We start from the raw sequence: 20,057 nt of genomic DNA on the forward strand, positions 1-20,057 counted from the left end.
GGCCGCTCTCCTTTCTATGGGGAGAGATGGCTGCAGTGGAATGCAGGCAGCCAAGCCGCTTCAAAACCCGCGGATTTTGAAGCTGCATTTCTGCCGCGGGAATCTCGCGGTATTTCCATGCGGACATTCCGCGAGATTTCCATAGGATTTCGTTCCTGTGTGACCCCAGCCTTAGGGTTTTGAATATGCAATCAGTGCTTCCCCAACAATTTACAATTATGAACTTAGATATACAGTATGCATAAAAAACAATGAGTCAATGCCGCTATAGAAGCATGGTTATGTTCATACTAGAGCCATGACTTCTGCTTTTATGGAATCCATGAGACATCTGTTGCGATCCTTTATGATGCATTATCCGCCCCTCACAGAGGATTATAATTGGTCCATTAGGTTTGTTGTGCTGGATAATGGATAACAGTCTGGCTCTTCAGCTTTTTTTACCCAAGTATAAACAGGGTTTTAAATCCTAAAATTATTGTTGCCGCAGTCAGTACTAGTGGAGCTCATTACTTACAAATGTACGATTTAGACATGACATCCACCAACGACATTGTGAAGCGTCCAAAAACCATGTTGGCATGTTGCCAATTTAGTTTTTAACCCCTTAAAGACCAGGCTGTTTTGGTCCTAAAGGACCAGACACTTTTTAGGGACATTTTGCATGAGATGTGCTTCTTGCAGGCCCTTAATCCTTTTGCTCTCACTGTAAGGCTTCCTACACACGGGCAGGTGCAATATTAGGCCGTGAAACCAGCAGATGCTCTTCTGGTGGTGCGGAGAGTCGTCCGCACCTGCAGTGCGGCCGTCTTATCCTGCAGTAACACGGGCGCATCGTTGCCCGGATGCGCCCGTGTGACTGAGTCCTGCGGGAACACTCACTATGAAAGTGTGATTATTCTCGGTAAGAGAAACCAATAATCTTGTAGATATGATACCTTTTAATGGCTAACAAAAATACATGATGTTAGTGCGAGCTTTCAGATCTTCTATGGACCCTTCCTCAGGCTTAATCTGAGGAAGTGTCCATTAGAAGATCCGAAAGCTCCCTATAACATAATGTATGTTTGTTAGCCATTAAAATGTATCATATCGACAACATTACTTGGTTTTCCTTACTGAGAACAATCACATGTTGCTCTACAGACTAACTCGGTACCAAAACTTTTTTCTCGTTTTACTCATGTAGTACCTTTCCTAATTTTTTTTTAATTGAGCTTTCCATGAGCCTCTTACACCAGCCGTGTACATGGTTTAAATTATTCTCTGGGACTAAAAACTGCAGCTTGATACTTTGTCTAGATTAAGTGAGCGATTGTGAAAAACCAGCATGTAGATGTCGGTATCCCTGCGATTGGACACAGATCAGAACTCGGTTATCAGGCGGATAGTAGAATGATGAGGTGCATGTTTCACATACCTTGGAATGTACAAATCAATGTTTTAGACAGATGTCTATATAATGATAGAGTTGTGAAGCCAACTCTTTATTGATTATACAGCGCAATAAAAGCATTAAACAGGTAAAAAATAGCAAAGTACGGGTTTCCAATATTTTTCCATCATTATTTTACCCAATAAATACAACCTAGCGGTTACTATAAAATTAAGTCTTACTGATTGTGAAATGCGATATGTTTGTATTACGTAACGGGCAATACGAAGTTAAGAGGAAAGAAGGAAATTTATTATAGAACAGAATCAATAGAAGACTAGTACTGGCATTATTAGCATTGTTATCAATTAGTGGGAGGTTCTCAATGGAAAATCTGACATGATTAATTGCTTCTCCCCTTTGCTGGCATGACGGTGCTAGTCCAGCTGGTTGCTAGGGCATAATGCCAAGCGGCTAAAGCAGACAGCAGTGCAACCCTAGCAGCCAGTTTGTCTTGGCACGGAACTGCTATAATTGTTGGATATACGTATTGTATGGCTCCAGGACATCACTTCATTCACTGTTTCCTAAATGTTATGTCCGCTGAGTGTAAGGCACAACTGCTCTACACGATCCACTCCCTGTTGTATGTACATTGCTGTTCTGACACTCATTTCTTGTGAGTGTCAGAGAGAGACTATCTCAATGACATAATCTCTTGGCAGATGTAAGGGATGCTTCTAAATTCAGAGCCTGCCTGCTCTCTTGTATGTTCTCAGAACACAGTAAGATGTTTACTTTTACATACGAGCAGAACCTATGGCTCTTGAGGAAAGTAGGCAAGACATTGCTTCAGAGCGTATGAAGTGGGGAGTCAAAGGGCCCCAGGAAGAGACAGCGCACAAGCACCATACAGACGCAGCCTAATGGGTGTCTAATAGTAGCCGTAAATAAGAATAATGCTACAAAGGGGGTTTGTGTGTGAAATTCTGCAGGGATTTCTGATGATTGATTTAAATGGAAGAAATGTATAATTGGATGTGTACGACATCCGGATCCCCAGCTCACCGCCAAACTGGCAACTGAACGAAGAGGCAAGGGTGCGTTGGGATTCTCAAACCCCACTTCCTTCAATCTTTATTTATGGGTTAGTGATAAATAATTTTCACAAAAGACAACACATGTAATTCAAAAACAGATGTGTATTACTGATTGTTAGAGTGAAACATCTAATATTTTTCTTTTATCTCTTTGAGGGTGCTTTTCATAGAGAGACTCTCACCTACTAGCACTATAAGCTAAGTTTATGGGCTTAAAGTAGGTGAAGCCCTGAGTCCGGAGATCTAATTGTTATACTTACCTTCCCAGTTATACCCCCGGTGTGAGCGATGGAAGCCACCACTCAGTGCATTGAACAGCGCTGCTCAGTAGTAGTATGAGAACAGGCGGACTACTTAACAGCACCACGCAATGCATTGAGCGGCGACTTCCAACGCAGACATTGGGGGAATTACGGTATAGTCCTTACATCCCTGGACTTGGCGCTTCACCTACATTTAGCCCATCAACTTAGCTTGGCTTATAGGGCTAAAAGTAGGTGACAGATCTTCTCTAACCGTACCCTACTTTTAACCCTAACATGTGCAAAACAGAGGCATATTTTGTGCACCGCTAATAATTGTATGTTTTCTTCTTAGGTGACATCATTGCAGGAGCAGCTTGAGGCCCTAATAGAGAAATGAGGAACAAACTACGGAATAACACAGCAAAGCTCTGTAATCTCTCAAGTACCGGGTGATCTTCAGGCAGATGGGTTGGAAGACGATGGCTGTTACATGTTGACTCATTTAAGAAATAACTGATTCCCAATAAAGATTAGATGGAAATATATTTGTGAGGCGCAACTACTTAAATATTGAGTGAAGACTGCATTCCTGTACGTCATTTATACATGTTTTGCTATGTGACAATTCCACAAGTAAAGAGGGTTTTCCATGATACACTTTTACTGTAAGAACAGGTTCTCCATGCTGGAGATAAAAAAAAAAACAAGCTCCTATTCGCTTCTCCCCGCATTGCCCCGCCCACAGCGCCAGATCTCTGCTATGATGTACTGTTTACAGGCTGCTGCAGCCAATCACAGAGCACAACAATTGAGCTCTGGCTCTGTCGGTCAGGAGGGGAGTATAAGCTCGTTTGTTACTTTCCAGCATGGTGAACCTGTTTTTACAATAAAAGAAAATGGAGTTCTAATAATCCCTTTAACGTCAACAAATCAAGAACAGACATTTTTGTGTTAAACATCTAAAACGAGTATTTTCAATCTATCTTTTAATCATTAAAAATGCTTTTATTGTGTTATTTTTTAGTTTTCTTCCAGTAAACGCTTCTGTATCCGTAAACAATCACCTGCGATAACCTTCCCGTCCAACTTACAATAGCCTTCTGCATTTAAAAGGGTTATCCAGGGACAGAATTTTTTTTAAAACTGTTCACAATGCTATAAAACAAGCAATAGTCTTCTCACCTGATCGCCTGCCACTTATGTGCCACCAGTACCTAGCCCTCTGCTAGCTTCACTTCCACCTGCAGCAGCGATGACTTCCTGACAATAGGACATGTGACCGCTGCACAGCTAATCATTGGCCAAAATAAGCAGGTGCCTGGCTGTAGTGGTCACAAGTTCCTGGTGTCTGTAATGCCATTGATGGCTCTTTGCAGTCAGAAGAGACGACCAGCAGGAAGCCCCGGCACTGGCAGAACAGGAGTGGAGGGGGCTGGAGAGGTGAGTATGGCTTTTAGTTATTTATTACAGCATTGTGAGCAGCATTAAGATACTTTTTGGCCCCAGATAACACTTTTAAAGTGATTGCCCACCTTCTAACACCACATGTTTTTGTTTTTTTAGGTCCACAATTTTTTGCTTTAGTTACTTAATATATCTTTATAGCTTTCAAAACTTCATTTTTTCTGATTCAGATCTCCAAAGTCCCTACACAGACAACAGCATATTGTTTGTACAATCTCAAAGCTCAGAAATGACCCATTAGTGAAAAGAGCATGGCAGCTCGATGCATACTGGTATCTCTTAACTCTTGGGTTTGTGGTTGCTATATGAAATAACAAAATACTCTTTAACCCCCCCACAAGCTTTAAGCCCCATTTACATGGGACGATTATCGCTCAAACGATTGTCTTTTGAGTGAAAATCGTTTGCTTTTCGGCCAATCGTAGATTTTATGTTTAAAATCCATCGTTTGGCCAGGCAGCTAATAGCAGGGATGGCACTCTGTGATTCTCCTGCAGTCCTGCAGCAGAACAAAAGGGGCTGTATGCAGAGAACAGACCACCTGCTGTAATCTGCATACAACCAAGAGAGGCTCATTTACATGCAAATAAAGCTAATAAGCTACTAATAGGTATTAGTGCCCATTAGCAGCTTATGCAAAATAATCACTCAAACTGTCATTCTCCCTATCTTTTGAACGAATTTTGAATGATCATCTTTGCTTGTAAATGGGGCTTAAGACTGTTCACATCTGTGCCAGAGGTTTTTTTCAGAGCCTCCACTGCAATAGGAGAACAAGGCAATCTGCCAGCAGCTGAGAGGAAAACAATGGAATGTTCTGGCAGCTCTTTGCATGGCTGGGCACGTGTTTAAACACGCTGGGCTTTGCAAACAATTTGTAGAGGTCCTTTTACATGCAAATGAAGATGATAAAGTGTTAATGGCCATTAAGACGTTATGCACATCGCTTAAGCTTTCATTCGTCTGAAAGATTATCTTTGCATGTAAAAGGGCCTTAAACATTTAATTCACTTAAGAATATAAAACCATCCGTCAAAGATCCACTATATCATTACAAAATCAAAATTTTTTTAGCAGTGACCCAAAAAGGCCTATACTTGAAACATTCAGTACTGAACGGCCGCTATGTTAAGTGAATGGAGAGGGGCGGGAGAGAGTGAGGAGCGAAATCTCCTGCTGGCCGCTCTGTCAGAGAACCAGTGATATTTGCTAGTATATGCGGGTACGAGTGTCGGGCATAGTTTACCAGACATTCGTCCCGTGTAAATGGGCATTTAGGTTCACTGTGTTAAAATGTTGCATCACCTCATAATTAGTCATACTTTGTAATATTCATGAGTGCTACAGTCATAATCCAGTATTAATGTTCTTATTCTATCCGTAAACATTTGTCTTGGGGTGTTTAGACGATGGAATCCGCCTTAAATTGTGTGGCAGAAATCTGTGGCTGAGCTACAGATCTGCACATCAGTATGTGAATGCAGATCCAGTCCCTTATAACGGGCGAATCTGCTTGTGGATTTCGCTGATGTCAAGAAGAGACATGGCCTTGAATTCCCATTAAAACTAAAATCTGTAGCAAAAACACCCCTTTAGATTGAGCTGCTTTAACATGAGTGGGTGCATTTTTGCACTCCTCGTCTGGACAAGGGTCCTATTCCAATCGTTGGTCCACGGACTCAAACTCCTAGCATCCTAGGGACCCATAATACACATGGGAAAGCAGCCTCACTCATCATAAAGACTTGGTGCAATAGTAACACAAAATGAGGAACCTTTTCTCCCCTTACTAATATATTTTTAGTATTACTTTTAACCCTTTCCAATCCACTGTCTGACATCTGCAGACATTCGGATTGAAGGCTGTACAGCTTCAATGTCAGAAGACGCCCGGCAGGGTATTCTTACTGTATATTACCAGCTGCTCTGTTGGGGGTCTCTCCAGCATCTCCCATACCGCAGTATTGGCTCTAGCCAGCAGATGGTGCCATTGTATAATGGCAGAAAGAGAGATCCCCCTAGGAAACCCTGAATCCAAAATTGGATTGTAAACGGTTAATAGCAAAGTTTCTGTTTGAACTAACTACACTGCTTCATTTGGAAAACTGCATTACATGCATTTCCATAAAGACCATATTAGCAACCTTTTAATAGAAATATTTTTTGCCAATTTTTGTTCCTTTGATTGGATAGTAATGAACCGCCGAACTATTGCACACTGTGTGCAAGGCCTTTCAGTAATCTTGCCTGTTCCACTCATGAAGGCATTGTAGGATAAACTTATCCAAAAGCTGTAAATACAACCAGAATACAATTCTTATAGCTTATCAGTTTAACAACATAGAATGTAAGGCCGAAAAAAGACATTGATCCAGAGGAAGGCCAAAACCCCCCAATGAGGTAGAAGCCAATTTTTCTCACTTAATGTATTAAAAATGTTTAAAATAATGTTTAGGGGGTATAGTGTGCTATTTCAATTGTTCAGACTTTATGGGCATAGCAATTACGTTTATTTATATTTTCTGTGAAAAGGTGTGGGCGGGGGTGTTGAACTGTTTTGTTTGGGTTTTTTTAAGCACTATTTTGTAAATATTCCATGTATATGTCTTAATCCCAGAGAAGTGGAACATGCAATCAGTTGTATAATACACTGCAGTACTTTTGTATTGCAATATATTATGCCTGTCAGCTAGCGGGTGAATGGGTAACAAAGAGAGCCACCTCCCTCTGTCTCTGCTTAGATATTGCAGTCGCTCTTGACCCTAGTATCTGTGGGTTAAATAGTCAGGATCAAGCAGGGGTTAGCTGGTGCTGACTGTAATATGCAGTTACCTATGGAGCATGCTCCACTCCTGAGCTCACTCCACATACTTCCCTTCGATATGATGTACACGTTGGGAAGGGGATAAGAGAAGCTCCTTATTAGGTCATATGGACGTCCGTTCATTTGAATGGCCTACATGTAATACTAGTTTTTCCTTTTTTATTTATTTTTTGGTCATACGGTTTTACCTGGGGAACATTGGATCTTGGTGAAATAACCCCTTTAACAAGCAGTTAACCATTTTATTGTCCTCCAAAAAAGACTAAATTAAAGCCAGATCAAACGTAGACCAAAGTTTGTGTCTTTTAGCCTGATTCTCCAAAGTAAATAGTTCCATTTTGGATTCCCTCTGAGTGTCATATTTGACTAATCAAATGGAACCCTGGGACTGTAAAACAGAGCGTAAAATAAAACAGTCTGAACCCGGAGCGAGTATCGTTGCTTCACAGCTGCATAAAATCCTGAACGCTGATTGCTCAGTGTAAATAGCATCTGTTCAGTACTGAACAGCCGCTGTGTTAAGTGAATGGAGAGGGGCGGGGGAGAGTAAGAAGTGAAATGTCCTGCCACCCCGCTGTGAGGCAACGATACTCGCTGCTGTGCAAAAGCACGTGAGCTAGTACATGCAGGAACGAGTGTCGGGCATAGTTTGCCCAACTGTTGTTCTATCTAAATGGGGCTTAATGCAAAGCTAATGTAAATCTATGTATCCACATGGCCTTTGGTTTTTTTTTTTAACACAGAATGACTTGTGTTCTCTCCTCTGTGTTGGTATTTTTTTTCTTTTGGGCAAATACAGATCAGTATTTGTACAGTATAAAATGAAGCCAATGACCGTAAATACTGCTGACCTACTCCTGCTGATGGAGGGTTGTAATGCCATCTGTAACACAGATCCATATTATGGATGTGTTATAAATCTAACAGCCGATTTCTGATGAGAATATTGTTGTCACTGAGCAGAGCTTTCAGATCAATACATTTCAGCTCAGTCCCCTTATATGACTGCCCAGTGAACTCCAAGCCCACCGTGAAGCAGACTTCAATCAATTAATTAAAATGTATACTGAATCTTCTTCCACAAGACTCGGCTCCTTCTCTCTCTGCCAGATATCATGTTTGTTCCCTTTACAGTTAAGAAAGGAAAGCAGAAAAGAACACAAATGAACAGGTTAAAATGTCTGAAATTCAAAAAAGGGACATCAGTCGGTGTTTTCTGTATTACAATGGTGGACAACCTAATATAATTTCTTAGAGCTTATTCCTATGGCTGTGTTGACAAGCTTAAAAAGCGGTTGCAAATCACATCGGCCAGCACCCAGACAGTCTAGTATTTGGGGATCTGTTATAAATTGAATAGGCTCTTTTAATCTGTTAAAAAAATGGACCCGAATAGCACACACTGTCCTGCCCACGGGAGAAAATGGTATTTGCGATTAGCCTATTTGGCTATTATAGGTCTGGATATGGCAGGCCTTTTACAAAAATATTATGAGCAGCAGGGGTGTAACTAAAGGCTCAAGGGCCCGGGTGCAAAAGTTTATCGTAGGCCTGCCCAACTTCTCTTAACGCAGAGGTGTAACTTGAAGCTCCTGGGCCCCAATGCAAAACCTGTAACAGGGCCCCTAACTGTAATGCTTTATTCATAGTACTGGGCTCCCTATATGGAGAGAAGAGGCCTTATGGGCTCCTGGGCCCGGGTGCAACCGCATCCCCTATAGTTATGCCAGTAATGAGCAGAAATGACATTCAGCGCTTCTCGTTTCTGAGAAATAACACACAAACTCAGAAAATGGGTGTAACAATTTAAATTTTTGCAAAATTAGCCAGTAATGACTTAAACCAGTAAAGAGGAGAGGGGTTATAGTTGTTAAACTGTTAGGCATGTGGACTGATTGTACCCGACTCTTTATTAATAGGACTTTCTTCGAGTAAACAGATGTACAATGTCCAAAGACAGATTTACCTTTATACAAAAACATGGAATAGTAGTTATAAAACATTTTATTGAAGTCCCCATAGGTCGCCTAGTACTGGATGATGGCTGGTATACAGAGCCACTTCATACAGCTCTTTTTCAGGCTGTGTAAAAAACACCATGAATTGAAATGTTCATGGTGTTTTTTGTTTACTTTTTTATAACATTTTGTACGGGCTTTTCTGGGCCATATGTAGAGTTCAGAGGGGTTTTGGAAAAAAAAATCCCACTGACCTCAAAAATGTAACAAAAACACCCAAAACGCTGTGTGTATGTAGGATTTTCAGTATTTTACTGTAGACTTTAAATGTAACATCTGGCTGCAGGGTCTTTAAGCTAAAAGAAAAAAAAATCAAATGCCACAAAAAATGCAGCAAACGCCGTTTGTGAATCCAGGCTTCTACTGCTAGCATTTTATTAAGCTGTTTGAGACTGTTAAATGCATTCAGTAACACAGGAAAGCCTTCCTACTTCTTGTAAAGGCTGAATAAGAAGATTGCCCATGTGTTGCCCGCACTAAGTGTTTCTCTTCTCCACATCTCTGAAAAATATACATAACAAATCATTGTTTTAAATTGTAAAAATTGTCAGTTTTTGATCTCTCATGCACCTTTTCATCGACCGGGAAGTGTAAACGTTAGTTATTCTTAAGCCAAACAATACTTCTGTCCGATGTGTAGAAAGGGGGTCCAGTGTCACGAATTCAGGGTTGGAGATTCGTGATTTTCAGAGTCAGCATCTGCAATATAAAAAACAGATTAGTAAGAACCCCAAACTAAATCTTACATTCTTAAAGAGGCTCTGTCACCTACTTGTAGCCCCATAAGTAGATCATCTACTTTCAGCCTGTAAGCTTAGCTTATAGGGCTAAAAGTGTTATACCTACCTCCCCGTCGTTCCCCCAGTGTGATCCCTGGAAGCCGCCGCTACAGTGCGTTGAGCGGAGTTGATAAGTAGTCCACCCATTATAAAATTAGAATAGGGGGGACTACTTAGCGCACCGCTCAATGCATTGTGCAGAGGCTTTCAGCATTTACATTGGGGGAATGATGGGGAAGGTAAGTATTTACATGCCTGAGCTCAGCGGTTCACCTAATGTAAACATATAAGCTTTACCTTAAGGGCTAAAAGTAGGTGACAGATGCCCTTTAAAAGGTGTCTCAGGACAAGCACTTTAATAAGAGTAATGATCGCTGTGGGTCTGGCTTTGGAAACCTCCAGCTGAGAGCTAATTTTTTCATGTAGAAATCTACTGATTCAAGCAAAAATCATGCAACTTTCATGTGACTTCCACAGTTGGCATATCAAAAGCAATGGGTCAGATTAGAGGTGTAACTTGAAGCCCCTAGGCCCCAGTGCAAAATCTGTAACAGGGCTCCCAATTACATTGCTTTATTCATAGTACTGTGCTCCCTATATGGAGAAGCCTTATGGGCCCCCCAAGGCTTCTGGGCCTGGATGCAACCGCATCCCCTATAGTTATGCCCCTCGGTCAGATATTAAAAATGTGCCAGTAAACAGTTTTCTATATTTTATAACACAAATGGGGCGCAAACACTTTTACACATATTTTTCTTCATATGTTAAAAAAGGGGGTGTAGCCCAATGAAACGTTTTGTGCCAAAAATTGCACCAAAATTTTGACTCAAAATCTGATGTAAACAAAGCTGGTATAGAATTAGAAATGTCACATTTCTCATCCAGCATGATTAAAGGGGTTGTCCCGCGCCGAAACGGTTTTTTTTTTTTTTTTTTCCAAAAGCCCCCCCGTTCGGCGCGAGACAAACCCGATGCACTGGTTAAAAAAGAAAACCGGACAGTGCCCGCGCTCCGGTGACTTCTTACTTACCTGGTGAAGATGGCCGCCGGGATCTTCTCCCTCGGTGGACCGCAGGGCTTCTGTGCGGTCCATTGCCGATTCCAGCCTCCTGATTGGCTGGAATCGGCACGTGACGGGGCGGAGCTACACGGAGCCGCTCTCCGGCACGAGCGGCCCCATTCAGAAGAGAAGAAGACCGGACTGCGCAAGCGCGTCTAATCCAGCGATTAGACGCTGAAAATTAGACGGCACCATGGAGACGAGGACGCTAGCAACGGAACAGGTAAGTAAATAACTTCTGTAGGGCTCATAATTAATGCACAATGTACATTACAAAGTGCATTAATATGGCCATACAGAAGTGTATAACCCCACTTGCTTTCGCGGGACAACCCCTTTAACTGTGATACATTTTTGCCTTGTTTTAAGACTTTGCCGTGTCTCACTAATAATATCAGTAAATCTGCACCATTAAGTACAAACCAGTCATGTGACTGTTGCTACCGTCTGTGTTGGTCGGAGTTGTAGAGGTCGCACCACCACTGATCAGACACTTATGTCATAAACATGCAAATTGAAAAAATTAACTCCCCAAATGAGCTTACCCCTGTATTCACACAAGCGTACTACGCTCAAATGTTTCCGCCTGTGTTACAAACGAGTGTCCCAGCTTGACCGTGGGTCTACTGACCCAGTAATCACAGTATTATAGTATAATGCTGTGCACTTGGGTTAGTAGCCCCATTTTCTAAAGTGGGCACTTGTATTACAGATGCATTTTCGCATCCATACTTGTGTGAATGCAGCCTAACGCAGACAAGTACAAGGTCATTATGTAAGGTTTAAATAAAGAGGTTTTCCTGGAGTTTGATGTTCAAGTCTATCCATTAATATCAGATTAGTAGGGGGTCTGACTCTTTGGCCCCTTACCAATCAGCGTATTGTGGGAACTGCAGTGCTTTGGTGAGCACTAACATCTCCTTAGCTGTTTACCAACCACAGCTCTGCTGTACCGCAGACCGCTACTGCAGCTGGTTGGAGGAATTATCCCATCAATGAATAAACTGCAAAGCGCCACCTACTGGATGGTAGTTAATCATCTTTTTATACAGATTCTTGAAAAACCCTGAAACAGTTGTTTGAACATGAGTCTTCTGCTTTGGCTTACAGTCCTGGTCATGTTCCAATGTCTTTTTAAAAGCTCAGATAGGGTAGCTACTATCCAATAGAAGGTGCTGTGGAGGAATTATTTCAATGTTGATTTTGCATAGCTTTTTCCCAGAGAGCATTGCATGGCCTATATAGACCTTCTTGCATCCCCCTGGTGTTCTCCACAAGGAGAAGAATTACTATCCTGCACTAATATTAATGGCCTCTTACCCAGCCAATGAAAACTCTACTGTACACTGATGAGGGATTAAAAACTCCACAACAACTGTTTGTACATGAGTATTCTGGATTGGTTTGCATCCCCAGTCATGGTGCTCTCCACAATGAGAACCACTATGGCCAACAGACTCCACTTCAATGTAATGGAGCTGCAGTATGATGCTGTGCCTCGGAAACAATGGAGACATGGTTATTGGTGATGGTGGCAGGAGGCAGACTCAAAGCGATCTGATATTGATGACTTATCATAAGGATAGCCCATCAATATCAAAAACCCGGAAACCCCCTTTAAACGTATTTATTTTATGAACATTAATACAAATGTATACATACCACATAATTCCTTATCTCTTGTACTTGGAAAAGCATTTCTTAATTTTTCCATGATGTCTTCCAAGTGTAAGCTGACGTCCCTAGTTCCACGGTCTACATCATCTGGAGAGAATTATACAGGGAGATTATTGTAGGCATAGAAATGTTTTAAAGAAGTTTACATCAAAGATATGCAGTGCTACTAAAAGATGTCTCTCAAAGACAACCCATTGTCCATAGGCCCTATTAACCCTTTCCAATCAGCTGTCTGATGTCTAAAGACATTCTGATTGCAGGCTGTACAGCAATGAAGTTGGAAGACATCCAGCAGGGTATTCTTACTGTATACTACTGGCCACTCTGTTTTCGGGGGCCTCTCCAGTATGTCACATACCGCAGTACTGGCTCTAGCCAGTAGATGGCGCCATTGTATAATGGCAGAAAGAGAAAGCCCCCTAGGAAACTCTGAATCCAAAATTGGATTGCAAAGGGTTAAACCAGCAAAAAATATTCTATTGAAACAGCCCTCAAGAAGTGATCCTAAGTACTACTGTGGCTGTTTATTTTTATAGAATTTATTTATCTAATTACAAACCAGTGCCCAACCTACTCGAGAGGGAGGGTCATCGAGGTAGTACAACGTGTGAGTGACCTGGAATATCGCCAAAACCTCATGCAAGCTACACTCGCTGGAGTGACCTCCTGTCTTTACAGACTCCACCAAAAGATGGAAGACCCAGAGAACAGGCTTCAAAGATGTAACTTGTGATTTGTGGGGACCCTCGAGAGTAGAGGGATAGAACCTCTCTACATTCCTGGAAGGCCTTATAACACCATTTCATTGCAACCCATTTTCAGGCATTATTGTGGTTGAAAGAGCTCACCGAATTTCACCTAATCTTGCATTAGAAGAGGCTCCTCCCAGGACTTTCAGAGCATAATTCTCGAATCACAAGGTCCTGCGTGTTGCCTTTGAACAAGGACCCCTGCAAATCTCCACAGAAAAGCCCAATTTTGAGATGTTAAGACACATCTGCTAACAGTAAACCTAAAATACACAATCCTATAACCTTCTAGAATACTTCTGGTAGAGGGCAGCCAAGTCAGATTCTATGATTTCCCAGAAGAGGTTTCCATTTGTCTAGACTCTCAAGTGGCCTGCTCACCTCCCAAGCATTAAAACTGACATTGATGACCAGCTATTACAACACAAAAATGTTTACTGCCGTCATCATATTCTATTTGCCATGCCTTGTGCCTCCTTTACAATTTATGGGCTTTCATAAGGGAAAGGCGTCCCCTTAAAGTTTTTTTGCACATTTCATCTGATTTCCACAAGCAGCAATTGAACTGATAAATTCAACTTCCTTCCCTTTTAGCGGAGAGGGCTTGCTAGTGGTAAAAATGTTTGCAAGATGCCTGTGTTGATTAACCACTATTCTTTTTCAGGTTTTAAGTTGGAGTGAAATGCCTCTGCACGTTCAGGGTGGCAGGAAATATTGTTTTTTTCTAATGCCATGTGCCTATATGCATAGCCTTAAATGTGTTTGCTATGCTACCTGAGCTTGTACACTCAATGTTTCTCCCTTTGGACAGGGCTAAGACAGATCTTCTGTTCATTACTAGAGATGAGCGAGCACCAAAATGCTCGGGTGCTCGTTACTCGAGTCGAACTTCCCGCGATGCTCGAGGGTTCGTTTCGAGTAACGAACCCCATTGAAGTCAATGGGCGACTCGAGCATTTTTGTATATCGCCGATGCTCGCTGAGGTTTTCATTTGTGAAAATCTGGGAAATTCAAGAAAGTGATGGGAACGACACAGAAACGGATAGGGCAGGCAAGGGGCTACATGTTGGGCTGCATCTCAAGTTCCCAGGTCCCACTATTAAGCCACAATAGCGGCAAGAGTGCCCCCCCCCCCCCCCGCCCTCCCAACAACTTTTACTTCTGAAAAGCCCTCATTAGCAATGCATACCTTAGCTAAGCACCACGCTACCTCCAACAAAGCACAATCACTGCCTGCATGACACTCCGCTGCCACTTCTCCTGGGTAACATGCTGCCCAACCGCCCATTTCAGTAAAAGTAGCAGTCAAGACAGGCCCCAGTAACAATTCCAAAGCAGCAGTATAGGGGGAGCACAGTATTAGTTCCATTTCAGTAGTAGTTGCAGTCTAGACAGGCCCCAGTAACATATCACTAGCAGCAGTATAGGGGGAGCACAGTATTAGTTCCATTTCAGTAGTAGTTGCAGTCTAGACAGGCCCCAGTAACAATTCCGAAGCAGCAGTATAGGGGGAGCACAGTATTAGTTCCATTTCGGTAGTAGTAGCAGTCAAGACAGGCCACAGTAACATTCCTGTTGCAGCAGTTTAGGGAAATAACAGTCTCTTTCACATTTCAGTAGTTGCAGTATAGACAAGGCCCCAGTTACATTTATGTAGAAAAAGTGTAGGCCAACCCCACACACCTTGCTGTACCATGAGTGCAGGTGAAGCACATAACAATTACTAGGATTACACTGTAGGCGAGGGCCCCAAAAAATTGGTGTACCAACAGTACTAATGTACCTCAGAAAAATTGCCCATGCCCAACCAAGAGGGCAGGTGAAACCCATTAATCGCTTAGCGTACTGTGGCTTAATTTGTAACTAGGCCTGGAGGCAGCCCAGTTAAAATAAAAATTGGTTCAGGTGCAAGTTTCAACGCTTTAATGAGCATTGAAACGTATAAACATTGTTTACAAAAGTAATATGACTGAGCCTTGTGGGCCTAAGAAAAATTGCCCGTTCGGCGTGATTACGTCAGGTTTCAGGAGGAGGAGGATGAATATAATACACAGATTGATGAAGCTAAAAGGTCCCCGTTTTTTATGGTGATAGAGAACGATGCTTCCATCCGCGGGTGCAGCCTACGTATTGTTTAGGTACCGCTGCTGTCCGCTGGTGGAGAAGAGAAGTCTGGGGAAATCCAAGCTTTGTTCATCTTTATGAGTGTAAGCCTGTCGGCACTGTCAGTTGACAGACGGGTACGCTTATCCATGATGATTCCCCCAGCCACACTAAACACACTCTCTGACAAGACGCTAGCCGCAGGGCAAGCAAGCCCCTCCAGGGCATACAGCGCGAGTTCAGGCCACGTGTCCAGCTTCGACACCCAGTAGTTGAACGGAGCAGAGGCGTCATGGAGGACGGTCGTGCAATCGGCTACGTACTCCCTCACCATCCTTTTACAGTGCTCCCGCCGACTCAGCCTTGACTGGGGAGCGGTGACACAGTCTTTCTGGGGAGCCATAAAGCTGTCAAAGGCCTTGGAGAGTGTTCCCCTGCCTGCGCTGTACATGCTACCTGATCTCCGCGCCTCCCCTGTTACCTGGCCCTCGGAACTGTGCCTTCTGCCACTAGCGCTGTCGGATGGCAATTTTACCATCAGTTTGTCCGCCAGGGTCCTGTGGTATAGCATCACTCTCGAACCCCTTTCCTCTTTGGGTATGAGAGTGGAAAGGTTCTCCTTATACCGTGGGTCGAGCAGTGTGTACACCCAGTAATCCGCAGTGGCCAGAATGCGTGTAACGCGAGGGTCACGAGAAAGGTATCCTAACATGAAGTCAGCCATGTGTGCCAGGGTACCTGTACGCAACACATGGCTGTCCTCACTAGGAAGATCACTTTCAGGATCCTCCTCCTCCTCCTCAGGCCATACACGCTGAAAGGATGACAGGCAAGCAGCATGGGTACCCTCAGCAGTGGGCCAAGCTGTCTCTTCCCCCTCCTCCTCATGCTCTTCCCCCTCCTCCCCCTCCAAAACGCGCTGAGATATAGACATGAGGGTGCTCTGACTATCCAGCGACATACTGTCTTCCCCAGCCTCCGTTTCCGAGCGCAAAGCGTCTGCCTTTATGCTTTGCAGGGAACTTCTCAAGAGGCATAGCAGAGGAATGGTGACGCTAATGATTGCAGCATCGCCGCTCACCATCTGGGTAGACTCCTCAAAGTTTCCAAGGACCTGGCAGATGTCTGCCAACCAGGCCCACTCTTCTGTAAAGAATTGAGGAGGCTGACTCCCACTACGCTGCCCATGTTGGAGTTGGTATTCCACTATAGCTCTACGCTGCTCATAGAGCCTGGCCAACATGTGGAGCGTAGAGTTCCACCATGTGGGCACGTCGCACAGCAGTCGGTGCACTGGCAGATTAAACCGATGTTGCAGGGTCCGCAGGGTGGCAGCGTCCGTGTTGGACTTGCGGAAATGTGCGCTGAGGCAGCGCACCTTTCCGAGCAGGTCTGACAAGCGTGGGTAGCTTTTCAGAAACCGCTGAACCACCAAATTAAAGACGTGGGCCAGGCATGGCACGTACGTGAGGCTGCCGAGCTGCAGAGCCGCCACCAGGTTACGGCCGTTGTCACACACGACCATGCCCATTTGGAGGCTCAGCGGCGCAAGCCAGCGGTCGGTCTGCTCTGTCAGACCCTGCAGCAGTTCGTGGGCCGTGTGTCTCTTCTCTCCTAAGCTGAGTAGTTTCAGCGCGGCCTGCTGACGCTTGCCCACCGCTGTGCTGCCACGCCGCGCGACACCGACTGCTGGCGACGTGCTGCTGCTGACACATCTAGATTGCGAGACAGAGGTTGCGGAGGAGGGGGAGGAGGAGGAGGGTGGTTTAGTGGAGGAAGCATACACCGCCGCAGATACCAGCACTGAGCTGGGGCCCGCAATTCTGGGGGTGGGTAGGACGTGAGCGGTCCCAGGCTCTGACTCGGTCCTAGTCTCCACTAAATTCACCCAATGTGCCGTCAGGGAGATATAGTGGCCCTGCCCGCCTGTGCTTGTCCACGTGTCCGTTGTTAAGTGGACCTTGGCAGTAACCACGTTGGTGAGGGCGCGTACAATGTTGCGGGAGACGTGGCTGTGCAGGGCTGGGACGGCACATCGGGAAAAGTAGTGGCGACTGGGAACAGAGTAGTGCGGGGCTGCCGCTGCCATCATGTTTTTGAAAGCCTCCGTTTCCACAAGCCTATACGGCAGCATCTCCAGGCTGATCAATTTGGCTATGTGCACGTTTAACGCTTGAGCGTGCGGGTGCGTGGCGGCGTACTTACGCTTGCGCTCAGTTGCGCTAGCGACGGCTGGACGCTGCGCTGAGAGACATTGCTGGATGGGGCCGAGGACAGCAGAGGTGAGCGTGTGGGTGCAGGCCGGGAGACGGTCGTGCCTGTGTCCTGAGAGGGGGGTTGGATCTCAGTGGCAGGTTGGGGCACAGGGGGAGAGTCAGTGGTGCAAATCGGAGGCGGTGAACGGCCTTCGTTCCACCTTGTGGGGTGCTTGGCCATCATATGCCTGCGCATGCTGGTGGTGGTGAGGCTGGTGGTGGGGCTCCCCGGCTGATCTTGGCGTGACAAACCTTGCACACCACAGTTCGTCGGTCATCTGCACTCTCAGTGAAAAACTGCCACACCTTTGAGCACCTCGGCCTCTGCAGGGTGGCATGGCACGAGGGGGCGCTTTGGGAAACAGTTGGTGGATTATTCGGTCTGGCCCTGCCTCTACCCCTGGCCACTGCACTGCCTCTTCCAACCTGCCCTGCTGCTGCACTTGCCTCCCCCTCTGAAGACCTGTCCTCAGTAGGCTTAGCAGACCAGGTGGGGTCAGTCACCTCATCGTCCAGCTGCTCTTCCTTCAAATCCTCTGTGCGCTCCTCCCTCGGACTTTCTGCCCTTACTACTACCTCACTAATAGACAACTGTGTCTCATCGTCATCGTCCTCCTCACCCACTGAAAGGTCTTGAGACAGTTGCCGGAAGTCCCCAGCCTCATCCCCCGGACCCCGGGAACTTTGCAATGGTTGGGCATCAGTCACGATAAACTCCTCTGGTGGGAGAGGAACCACTGCTGCCCAATCTGAGCAGGGGCCCGAGAACAGTTCCTGGGAGTCTGCCCGCTCCTCAGAATGTCTCATTTTCATGGAGTGAGGAGGCTGGGAGGAAGGAGGAGCAAGAGCCAGAGGATTCTGAGTTGCAGCAGTGGACGGCGCAGAACTCTGGGTGGACGATAGGTTGCTCGAAGCACTTTCTGCCATCCATGACAGGACCTGCTCACACTGCTCATTTTCTAATAAGGGTCTACCGCGTGGACCCATTAAATGTGCTATGAATGTGGGGACGCCAGAAACGTGCCTCTCTCCTAATCCCGCAGCAGTCGGGTCTTGTGACAGTTGCCGGAAGTCCCCAGCCTCATCCCCCGGACCCCAAAGGTTGGGCATCGGTCACGACAAACTCCTCCGGTGGGAGAGGAACCATTGCTGCCCAATCTGGGCAGGGGCCCGAGAACAGTTCCTGGGAGTCTGCCTGCTCCTCAGAATGTGTCATTTTCATGGCGTGAGGAGGCTGGGAGGAAGGAGGAGCAGCAGCCAGAGAATTCAGAGTTGCAGCTGTGGACGGCGTAAAAGACTGGGTGGTCGATAGATTGCTGGATGCACTTTCTGCCATCCACGACAGGACCTGCTCACACTGCTCAGTTTCTAATAAAGGTATACCGCGTGGACCCATTAATTGTGAGATGAATCTGGGGACCCCAGAAACTTGCCTCTCTCCTAATCCCGCAGCAGTCGGCTGCGATACACCTGGACCAGGAGCTCGGCCTGTGCCCACACCCTGACATGGGCCTCCGCGTCATCGCCCGCGTCTACGTCCTCTAGGCCTACCCCTACCCCTCAGCATGGTGTATTACGAGTAGAGCAGAAACAGAACGCTGTAATTAAATGTGCCGCTTATTGGCCTGTGGTTGGAGGCTGACTTCGCTTACGGAACGCACAGCAGAGCCAGGAAACAATTATGCGCAAGCCTGTAGTCACACCTAGGTGCGTATGATTGAGCTACTGGAATTCACAGCGCAGAACCAGTCAAGTGGCCAAAGGCCAGTGGTAGGCCTTAAGTATTTTGCTTCAATTTTTTAAAATGGTGAGGTGAAAAACCAGACAGACACCGTATGCAGCGTATATATGTATACTCTTTCCCTCTGGCGGGATGACGGCGATCATGTAACGGACACAGCAGAGCCAGGTAACAATTATGCGCAAGGCTGGGTATTAATGAGCGACTACTACCCCCAGCACACACGCAGTAAACTGAAGACAGTCACGGCAGGCCAAATATAGTATTTTTTTACAATTTTGGGGAAAAAGCCCACTGCCTGTGATATAGCCTGTATATGGATTTCCCTGTTGGAGGATGACTGTGGTTATTGAAAGCACAGTGCAGCCAGAAAAAATTATGTGCAAGGCTGGGTATTAATCAGCGACTACTACCCCCAGCACACACGCAGTAAACTGAAGATGGTCACAGGCAGCCCAAATATAGTATTTTTTCCCAATTTTGGGGAAAAAGCCCACTGCCTGTGATATAGCCTGTATATGCATTTCCCTATTGGAGGATGACTGTGGTTATTGAAATCACAGTGCAGCCAGAAAATATTATGCGCAAGGCTGGGTATTAATCAGCGACTACTACCCCCAGCAGTCACGCAGTAAACTGAAGTCGGTCACAGGCAGTCCAAATATA

The 20,057-nt window shown here is 45.2% G+C and overlaps 1 protein-coding gene across 1 annotated transcript in view; it reads right to left on the reverse strand.

Moving 5' to 3' along the window:
* Positions 1-8,813: 8,813 nt before the first annotated feature.
* LOC136580440 (dystrophin-related protein 2-like) overlaps positions 8,814-20,057 on the reverse strand; it is a 121,482-nt gene continuing 110,238 nt past the window's right edge. The window contains exons 24-25 of the mRNA XM_066581017.1: positions 12,528-12,629; positions 8,814-9,725 (exon numbers count right to left, since the gene is read on the reverse strand). Coding sequence (XP_066437114.1) covers positions 9,682-9,725; positions 12,528-12,629 — 146 coding nt within the window. The 3' untranslated portion in view covers positions 8,814-9,681. The remainder of the gene's footprint in view (positions 9,726-12,527; positions 12,630-20,057) is intronic.

Source organism: Eleutherodactylus coqui, chromosome 10 (assembly GCF_035609145.1).
Source record: "Eleutherodactylus coqui strain aEleCoq1 chromosome 10, aEleCoq1.hap1, whole genome shotgun sequence".
Lineage (NCBI taxonomy): Eukaryota > Metazoa > Chordata > Amphibia > Anura > Eleutherodactylidae > Eleutherodactylus > Eleutherodactylus coqui.